Source organism: Callionymus lyra, chromosome 13 (assembly GCF_982586985.1).
Source record: "Callionymus lyra chromosome 13, fCalLyr1.hap1.1, whole genome shotgun sequence".
In the NCBI taxonomy this organism is placed as follows: Eukaryota; Metazoa; Chordata; class Actinopteri; order Syngnathiformes; family Callionymidae; genus Callionymus; species Callionymus lyra.
In genome coordinates this window covers 5,059,566-5,070,080 of record NC_141830.1, presented here as the reverse complement: position 1 = coordinate 5,070,080, position 10,515 = coordinate 5,059,566, and the positions used below count along the sequence as shown (strand labels likewise).

Genomic DNA, 10,515 nt, shown 5'->3' with positions numbered 1-10,515 from the left:
TGCAGGAAAGCTTTATTTACAATTTTAAAATATAAAAGTCATCTTTACAACAAATCATTATTAATTATTATGAACACAGAACATTAAGAGTGTTGGTTTTGTTTCTTTCATCAATGTGCAATAGATCAACTGATGTGGAGATGAAGTTTCCCAGAGTTATAAGCAGATCTTCTGCTTCATAAGACAGAGTGACGTCCTGCAGAGGAGCTCCAGTCATGCTGTGCTCGCAGCTGTTTGGGATAAACGTACCACATGACCACACCTGAGGGATTGATGGAAACGGTCAACTCTGTGGTCGTGTTCAAGCCTCTGACCAGGGACCCACTGAACACGTTGTATGCCTACAAGATAAAAAAAATAAGAAGAAGTGTTTAAGAGTATTATCAAACAGGGAATATGTAATATGTACTTTCTAACAACTAAAAAATATGTATTACTTTATGTAGGTTGCTACACAATGGTTGCCTCTTTGCTTGGTTATGTTTTCTATTGCTTATTTTGTGTCATCTTATTTCATTCTTTTATTCTGTACCGGCACCACAAACAAATCCTATGTTGTTTTTAAAACACTGACAATAAAAGTTTGTGATTTCGATAATTATAAGACGCCTACACAGCGCTGTAACAAAGTATTTGCAGTGAGGCCTGCAAGCCAATAGGGAGAGTCAAAAACACTGTCACCAGGTACAGTATGTTGAGCTGTAGCAATAATAATAAGATGACATGGTATGTAAATCTGTAGATCTTAAAGGGATATTGACATAAATCCCAATGTTGTTTTCCGTCAGTTCCTTTGAACACTCCAGTTGTTTGTTTGTCTTTGTCAGAGCTCTCAGTGAGTCAGAACCCCCCGAAGTACTTTTTGTGTACTCTTGGTTTCGTTCTTGCATGGGTTATAACTAAAAGTGTGTTGATTTAATCAACAATACTTAAATTTAAATATCAACTCATTTCTACATGCCTTGTGAAAAGGAAATAAAGTAAGTAAGTAAGTAAGTAAGTAATATTTATTTATATAGCGCTTTTCGAGACCAGGGTCACAAAGCGCTTTAACAATCAAAACAATACTCAAAACAGTATATACTTTAAAGATCAAGATTATACTGAGAACAACACAGGAGTTCGAGAAATTCAAGGAAAAGCCTGAACAAATAGAAACGTCTTAAGATGTTTCTTAAAGGAGTCAGTAGATCATCAAGCGCAAAGAGAGAGGAAGATTGTTCCAAAGCTTAGGAGCAACAGCCTGAAAAGATTTCTCTCCTCTGGTCCTGAGCCGTGTGCGTGGAACCATAAGTAGATTCTGATCCACAGACCTCAGAGCCCGAGCTGGGGTGTAAGGCTGGATCAGATCAGTGATGTAAGGAGGAGCCTGACCATGAATAGATCTGAAAGTAAGAACCAGAATTTTAAAGTTGATCCTGAAAGAAACTGGAAGCCAGTGAAGAGTTTTAAGGATCGGAGAAATGTGAGTTCTTCTACTTGAGCGGGTCAGAATTCTCGCTGCAGAGTTCTGAATCAACTGCAGGCAAGACACATCCTTCTTGTTAAGACATGAAAACAAACTGTTACAATAGTCCAGACGAGAAGAAACAAACGCATGGATTACAAGCTCCAGATCATGTTCCGACAACATTTTCCTAAGTTTAGAGATTTTTCTCAGTTGAAGGAAACAGTTTCTGGTCAGTTTTCTGCAGTGTTGAACAACTAAAGTGGAACAAACCTCATAGTTCCCTGCGTCGTAGTTGAGTTTTCCCAGGGAGGTGCGGTAGAGGAACGGCATGTCTGTGCGGCGACTCAGGAACACGAGTGCACTTGCTGATCCCGTCAAAGGTCTCCAGTAGACTTCGATCTGACTCTTTTCCTGTTTAGATGAGACCGATTTTTTGTTTGTTACTTTTTCCCGAAGGCTCTAATACTTGCAGATTGAAAAGACGAGTTCAAACGAGAAGCTTTTCCAAGACAAAACTTTTGTTGGGTGACCACCCATGTGAAGACTAATCTGCTTTACGGGAGTGGGTAGTCAACTCATTCAGGATTTTCTTAAGCTTCCAGGAAGAATAAAATGAGCAAACAAGACCTTCTTGATCGTTTTTTACAGTCTCAGTTTCTACAGATCATGGGAGGAAACTTGTTTTCACAACAAGCAAGCGGAGAACAAACGAAAACTCCACGCAAAAGGGGTTATTCATTATTTAAGGTCCCATATTATGCAAAAGTATATTTTGCTGGTATTTGTGTTGTTAACTTTGATCATCCTCAGCAATTTCCTCCTCACATCCTCACTGGATAAGAATACATAGACTGACAGTCTAGCAAACCTGTTTTTAAGTACGGTCCCTAAAAAAAGATATAAGAAAGGGACCTGGATTCTAAGAAGAGAGGCACCATCAGAAGTGAATGAAGCTGATAGAGGAGAAGAAGAGGAGGAGGAGGAAGAGGAGGAGGAGGAGGAGGAGGAGGAGGAGGAGGAGGAGGAGGAGGAGGAGGAGGAGGAGGAGGAGGAGGAGGAGGAGGAGGAGGAGGAGGAGGAGGAGAACTTCAGATGTCTCTGTGCTGTGTCCTTATAGAATAAAGCAAAGACAAAGATAGCGATACCAGGAAAAAAGAGGTAGTATCTGCTCTGAGGAAATATTGTGCAGACCTGCAGTATGCGTCTGCCCTGGACACCCATGGGGTCCTGATTGATGGAAATGGCGACTTTGTTTTGCAGGACGGCCCGGGCACCGTTATCGAGGCTTCGGAGGTCATTGGACATGATGAGTGGAGCAGCCATTACTGCCCACAAGGCCATCTGAGAGCGAGCCTGGTCCAGGCTCAAGCCAAAGTTTCCTATGATGAGCTGAGGAGAAAGGAAGAACATTTTTTTATCAAGATTCAGCATATTTTTTTAGATCCAAATGTTTCAACTCACCATGTCAGGATCATTCCATCTTCCAGGTCCAGCAGCTGGCTGTAGAATATTCTGGTTTTTGGTGAACCAGTCGACGATCTCCACCACACTGTCCCAGGAATCCTGAATGTCATCATAGTTTCTCCACAGATTACAGATTTGGCCAAGTAGAGTGTAGTTTACCTGGAAGAAACAAAAGGTCACGTCCTATAACTCCAAGCCAAGCAGGTACTGTATACACTAGATAATACTTTTCAGAGAACTTTTATCATGAAATCAAGCAAGAAAAGAAACGCCCTATAAAGGGAAGTGAGAATATTTAGTGTCAGTTGATTGACAAAATGTGCAGCAGCAATATGAGAAGGTAATGTAAGATATGATTAGATAATAAAGGTATAATCAGTTACATGCTATACGTCTTCCTTGTTATCCTTTATTATCACAGTCATACTCTGTACTGTTTAAATCCATGTTTGCTAATCCTTTTTAAATTATTTATTAGTTCATTCATATTTTTCTATATCCAATGATTGTTTTCAGCCAATTGAAAGCTCTCAGATCATTAAATATGGCAGGTTAAAGATTTTGTATATATAACGTTAAATAAATTGATAATTAAAGCGTAATATTTCAGCTATGACTCTTATGTCTTTGTCAAAAAAGATTTGCAGAGGAGGAGGGTTCATAATGTACGTGAATAAACGCTTGTGTAGCCTGGGCCACGTTACTGTGAAGAAAGTGTTGTGTTGTCAGGATTTAGAAGTTTCTGTCAGCACTGCGGCCATACTATCTACCACACGAGTTCAGTCACGTGATCGTGCTGTGTGTTTACGTTCCTCCCAGTGCTGCAGCTCCATCTGCCCGTGAGAAGATTCATATTCACATAATGACAGCTAGACTTCAGAATCAGCATCCTGACGCTTTCATTATCATTTCTTGGGATTTTAATCATGCCATCCTGGACTCTACTCTGCCTACTTTCCACCAGGCGGTGCATTGTCCCACCAGGAATAACAGGACAATTGACCTTCTTTATTCCAACTTGAAGGACGCTTACAAAGCCAAACTTCTTACTCCGCTTAAGAGGTCCGATCTTAACCTGGTCCACCTTCAGTCTCAACAACTCTTTCAACAGGTTTGAGCAGGTCACCCCTTCACTGGTGCCCCCCTCAGCTCCACACAACCGCTCCCCAGCATCACCTCACTCCAGGTACGCAATGTTCAGAGGATTCATCCAGGGAAGGCTCCTCGTCCTGTAAAGGTGTCTGCTCGGCTGCTAAACACCTGCGCTGCTGAACTAGCTGAGCCGCTCCAGCATTTCTTCAACCTCAGTCTACAGCTGTGGAAAGTAACAACCCTATGGAAGACTTCCTGTATCGTTCCTGTCCCGAAAAAGATCCGGTTGAGCGAGCTGAACGATTACAGACCGGTGGTCCAGTGTCCTGTTTTATGCTGTGGTGTGTTGGGGTGGGAATGTGTCCAAGCAAGAACAAATTCATGATGCAACACTAATAGACTCAGGGACTCATTCATTCCTCGTGCTATTAGATTGTATAATGAGTTTGGGGGCAGGAGTGGAGTGAAAAGATGATATTCCATGTTAATCTTTTTTTTCTTTGTCTTTGTTATTTTAAATTGATCCATAACTTTATCTTTACTTAGATTTGGTAATCTGGTACTTTCGTTTTATTGCACTTTGTTGTTTTTTATGAATCTAACGTCTGTGTTGCCGTTTGCTGGCTGGAAAAACAATTTCCTGAAGGAGACCTCCAGAGGGATCAATAAAGTTTTATCCATCTATCCATCTATCTCTCTAAGATATGTCAAAAGTCAGCGATAGGAACCCGCCGGGACGAATGTGCTGGAAAATGTATTTTGCCAGAAATATTGTTATCTAACTAGTCTGGGGAGAGGAGCGAGCCAGAACTGCCTAAGTCTGAAAGAGGCCGAGCATCTGGTTCTATGACGTTAATGGAGATAGCCCTCTTTTGTCTGGAAATGAAGTAATTCGAGTCAGAAACAGCCCCCAGAGACTGCTTACTGTAAATGTATATACCTGATGAGCTGATGTGGCTTCAGCATTGCTTAATAAACTGAGGTAATATGGTCATTGTCACAAAGGGGCAGGTTGCACCTGGCACTCATGGAACTGGTCTTGATGGACGGGATGGATGAGGAAGCAGACAGTTAATTGGAGCCAGTCCATCATGATCAAGGAAGATTAGACATTTGTTCTCATCTTAGCATCAAGTGTCTTTACAGGATGTGAAACCGTTTCAGCCTTTGGCAAACAAAGGCAAAGAAACGACTTCGCAGACATTGAACATACAGTATGTGGTTTGGCCTCAAAACTGGGTGATTTTAGACATTTTTATTGCTGGTGTTGTAAACAAAATTTAGGATTTTTTTGTGGTGGCAGTATTTACCTTCTCTACCGTATTTTTATGTTTTATAGTTCAATAGTGCGCGAATAACCAGAACACAACGCCCTAATGAGTCGTTACACTTTGACACAATGGAAAGTAGTCTGTGTAAAGTTTATACAACAGTGTAAATTTAAAATTTAAAATAACTCAATATATAGTAATTAATGTCTAAACCACCGGCACCAAAAGTGAGTACACCCCCTAAGAGACTACACCCCTAAATGTCCAAATTGAGCACTGCTTGTCACCAAAATGTCATGTCACACATTAGTGTTACTAGGTCTGAGGTGTGCATAGTGAGCAGGTGGGTTCATTTTTGTAGTACTGCTCACACACGCTGTCATACTGGTCACTGAAAGTTCCAACATGGCACCCCATGGCAAAGAACTCTATGAGGATCTTAAAAGACGAATTGTTGCGATACATGAATATCGCCAACACCCTGAAACTGAGCTGCAGCACAGGGGCAAAGATCATCCAGTGTTTTAATAATAATGGTATCCAAACAAAAATATTGACACTTCAGGAACTTTCACTAAGGGGTGTACTCACTTTTTTTTGCCAGGGGTTTAGCTATTTATGGCTATACTTTGTGTGTTTCTTATATAACATGTACATTTATTTTTCCCTCAAAATAACTCAGACTACAATTGTCATTGTGTCAAAGTGTCATTTCTTTACTGGTGTCCCATGAAAAAAAATACTTAAATATCTGCAGAAATGTGAGGGGTGTACTCACTTTTATGATACACTGTATATATGCATTTATCTGCTCCACAATGAATGAACATAATTATCTTTAATGTTTTATTAAAACAGTAGCTTGTGTTTAAACACATGTATGGAATAATGCCGAGTATTTAACATTACGTGGGTGTATCGAGAGTATTAATAATTATTAAGCATATCACAGTCTTTTCCAATATTTATCTAATTAGCAAATAGAAATCATTGTAGTCTTTTAAATTGAACCAAAAAATAAATGTTTAATCTAATTCAATATCAGACATTGAATATGATTTCATGTCTTTTTTTTTTAATGTAAATACCTGGTTTGAGCTCTACAGAGAGCTTAGAGAGGAAACACTCACGTTGGGTGGAAGCCCACCTAGATAAGCAGGCCAGCTGCAGGAGTATGCGATGGGTCTGCCAGTTGCGATCAAAGCTTTGGACATCTGAGGGTAACCTGCCAACAAACCAAAAAGAAAATGTTAGAAAAAATAATCACCATGCCTCTTACAACATTCAAAACGGTCGATGTTCCCACCCTGCATCTGTTCTGCAGCATTGGAGTTGCAGCCATCAAATTTCAAGTAGTCCACACCCCAGCTGGCAAAGGTCCGAGCATCTGTCTCGATTTTATCGATCGTGGTCCCAGGGTAGCCCATGCAGGTTGCATTCCCCATGTCTGCATAGATACCAAGCTTCAGGCCTCGGTCATGGACGTAACGCGCCAGCATTGGAATCCCTCCTGGAAACCTTGTGGGAAATATTACCAAACAAGAAAGGAGTCACACCTGCAAGTTACCACTGTTTGCAAAAATGTAAATAACGTTTTATATTCAATTTGGTTGTTTAGGTTTTGGAGGCGGCTGAGGATCCATAAACGACTTATCTGTCTCCCATCCTGAAATTGAACGTCTGTTTATTGCTTATCCATTATTGTTTAAAAAAAATTTTTAAATCCATGTGGTTAATAGATAACCATTTAAATGAGATCAGTTGTACATAGTAACAGTGCGGTCTATTACCTGTACCAGAATTGAATAGCATCCATCTATGGGACTGCCCAATAAGGGGAGATCATGTTAAGATATTTGAACTCATACGCCTAATTTAAGTCTTGCTTATCATTTTATCAATTAATTCAGCCTGATATTCTGAACATATGGAAACTAAGGCCAGTAGTGCTGATTGTAGGATCCTAGGGCATCATGTTCTAAGATTTGCATTGGTTTAAAAAAAATACAAAATGGACAGATGTATGAATCTGTATTTGCACAAGGATCCAAGCACATTTGTTTAGTACATAATGAATTTCAACAAGAATAAAACTGTAAATCAGAAGCTAAAAGTGCGGCGACTTGAGTCTTACATTGAATAAAAGAGTTTTCCGTTTACATAAAACATTTGGTATAAAAACCATCATGTGATTATAATCTTCAAGAATCAGAATGAGAAATATATTATATATAGTCTGTTAATACTTTGGTGTTCACTCTAGTGCCATTTTATTATCAATATTAATCGTAAATGTGTCTCTGAAGAGAACTCAACATGACAAGTATCTGAGCAGCAGATGTGTGTATGCTCTTTTTATCTTTGATACATTTGACCTTTGCAGTGGAAAAGTACTTTTTTTATACTCACGTACTCTTAGTACACAAGGCCACAAGGTTTATGTGAGACGCCAATGATTATTAACTTTGTGCAGTACAACCAGACCAATAAAGATCACATGCTTTGACACATGAGCAAGAGCTTTACCTTGAAGGTTCTGCTCTCAGTCGTCCCTGTTCGTCTCGCTCCATGGACATCCAGCAGTCATCGATCATCACATACTCGTAGCCCAGTTCCTTCCAGCCGTCCTCTGCCAGACGATCTGCCATGTCTTTAAACAGGTTCTCACTGCGACCAGAGGTGGATGCGTTAACTTCAAGACTTACTCTCCTAAAATCCCCTAAATGAGGAGGTTTAAGAAAATATGTTTGGCTGCTATAATTAGGGTCACGTCAAGGAAGAGAAACAAAGAAAAAGAAACCAAAACACACATTCAAGACGACCACTGCTTTACTAAAGAGGCTGAAGGTTAATGGATGGACTGGCCAAGCATGTCTCCAGACCTAAAGCCAATAGAACATCTTTGGGGCATTCTTAAGGGGAAGGTGGAGGAGCTTCATAGAGGAGTGGAAGAGCATCCCAGTGGCAACCTGTGAAGCTCTGGTAAACTCCATGCCCAGGAGAGTTAAGGCAGTTCTGGAAAATAATGGTAGCCTAACAAAATATTGACACTTCAGGAACTTTCACTAAGGAGTGTACTCACTATTGTTGCCAGGGGTTTAGCTATTAATGGCTATACTTTGAGTTATTTTGAGGGAAAACTAAATTTACAATAGTATATAAGAAACACACAGACTACTTTTTTCATTGTGTCAAAGTGTCATTTCTGTAGTGGTGTCCCATGAAAAGATATACTTAAATATCTGCAGATAAACAATGAACATAATTATCTTTAAATGTTTTATTAAAAACAGTAGCTTGTGTTTAAACACATAAAATCTTGTGAGAGCGGTTAATGGGGAATAAACCAAAACAAACGAAACAAAAACTAGAAACCGGTGACCAACAAATGGCAGTCTGAATAATGAATAATAAATCATGAGCAGTATGCATAAGGTATTCAAACCTGATGCAGTTCTTTGGATCCTCTTTGCAGTCGATGTCACAGCGGAAACGTTCCCAGGCCATCCATCCCATCGCTGGAGTCTTCAGCAAACCATTGTCTAGAGAAGTGCTCAGAGACACCAGGCCCATGAGCAGAACCACCACTGAGGTAGTCATGGCTGAGAAGAGAAACAGAAGATACACTTGACATTAATCTAAACATGATCTTTCTAAAATGTTTTATTTTGTATCACTGACGTAACTGACTTTGCAGGAAAGTGATCATTAGTCAATAATAATATCAAATTAAATACTGTGGACCCTGGACATGGTTTCACACTATGATTCTAACGTGTATAACAAACAAAAGTTGTTTCTGTGGGTCATCAAGCGAACAACAATCGACAGTTTGAAAACAATAATATGGATCTAATTTAATTATTGATCATAACAATAAGCATTATAAAAATAATGATAAATCCTACCTTAAATTATTATGAACTATGCAAGAAATACATACCTATACAAAATATCTGAGTATACCTTATGCAAACTTTTTTTCAATTAATTGATGAATAACAAAAACATTAAAAGAGCATTTGCAAAGATAAAAAAAAGACAAAGTTTTGTTTACCTTCGCTGTCTTGCACAGGTTTGTTTCTGTTCACTTCCTGATCACAGAGAGCAGGATCTGTTCAAATTTGACACGTTGTTTTTCTGTGAGAAGCTCGTGTAGGCTTTCGCTTAAAACGCGAATTTAGGCATTTCATCTTTTTCTAAAAAAAAATCCATTCCTTTAAATGTAATTATTCATACTGCATTATTATATTAAGTTCACTACAAAATTAAGCCAAAACCAAGCAGCTATAGAAGCTCGTTTCTGAAAGAACTATTTAGAGTCGAGTTTTGGACATGCATCCCTACTACGTCACTGAGTTGTGTCACATGACTATGTTCCGTTTTACGACGATACTTTATCCTGTTTCAGAATTGTTGTTTTTTTGTTTGTTTTTTAAAGGATATTGCATTTATTATTTCATTAAATTTTCGCATGTTTTAAAATGTAACAGCAGTCAATTAATCACTGAAATGTTTATAAAGATACCAGTGTTTAATACAAGTCAACAATTATGCAGAGTAGTATAAGAGTATATAGAGAATTATATCACAATTAGACACTTACTGTTACAGAAAGGTATGTATACATTTTTTTCTAAAGCCACCTGATACATGAGACCACTTGAATATTGCAATAAAGTAACAGTAATAATGTTTTATGTTGTTTTTATTCAACCTGATGCAATCCTGCTCTACTGTCTTTGGAGTAAATGATTATAAGATTTATTTATATTTACAATTGTATGTATTTACTTATTTTAACCAACAACAATTGTGTTAATACGGATATAGCGGAAAATGTATCTAAACTCTGTTTTTTGACGTAGATTTGAAAGTCATATCATTATATAATATGTAAAAAAAAAAACTACACATTTATTTTAAATATCCTATAATGAAACTCTCAAAAGTTAGTGAAAAATCCCACTGGATTATTATTCATGATGACTTTGACTACTATCCTGAGTAATTTTACTGTAGAAATTTGAAACTAAGAGTTTCATTATATGATATTTTAAAATAAATGTGTAGTTATTGACAGATTATAATGACATAACTTTGAATTTACTTTGTGTGTCAATGATAAATAAAATGATAATAATTAAATAATTTTCAGACTTTTCTTATTATTCGACTAATCTTACATTGCAGTTTTGGGTCAGTTATTTCTTGTCATCCTATCACATCTCTTATCTC

The 10,515-nt window shown here is 38.2% G+C and overlaps 1 protein-coding gene across 1 annotated transcript; it reads right to left on the bottom strand.

Annotated features, from left to right (window-relative positions):
* LOC148067020 (alpha-N-acetylgalactosaminidase-like) lies at positions 1-9,407 on the bottom strand. Its single transcript, XM_087806092.1, has 9 exons — positions 9,335-9,407; positions 8,723-8,879; positions 7,804-7,944; positions 6,584-6,795; positions 6,408-6,502; positions 2,912-3,073; positions 2,642-2,839; positions 1,721-1,861; positions 1-341 (listed from the first exon to the last, which is right to left on the bottom strand). The coding sequence occupies exons 2-9, from the start codon at positions 8,875-8,877 to the stop codon at positions 177-179; spliced, it is 1,269 nt and encodes a 422-aa protein (XP_087662218.1). The 5' UTR covers positions 8,878-8,879; positions 9,335-9,407; the 3' UTR covers positions 1-176.
* Between the last annotated feature and the right edge of the window lie 1,108 nt (positions 9,408-10,515).

What these genes read in the sequence shown, in the direction of transcription:
- LOC148067020 (XM_087806092.1), bottom strand. Translation starts at nt 8,877, where the DNA reads ATGACTACCTCAGTGGTGGTTCTGCTCATGGGCCTGGTGTCTCTGAGC. An exon ending in CTGAGAGCAGAACCTTCAAG is followed by an intron (nt 6,796 to 7,803) that starts GTAAAGCTCTTG and finishes ATTTCCCACAAG; the next exon opens with GTTTCCAGGAGGGATTCCAA. An exon ending in TAGGTGGGCTTCCACCCAAC is followed by an intron (nt 3,074 to 6,407) that starts GTGAGTGTTTCC and finishes TGTTTCTTCCAG; the next exon opens with GTAAACTACACTCTACTTGG.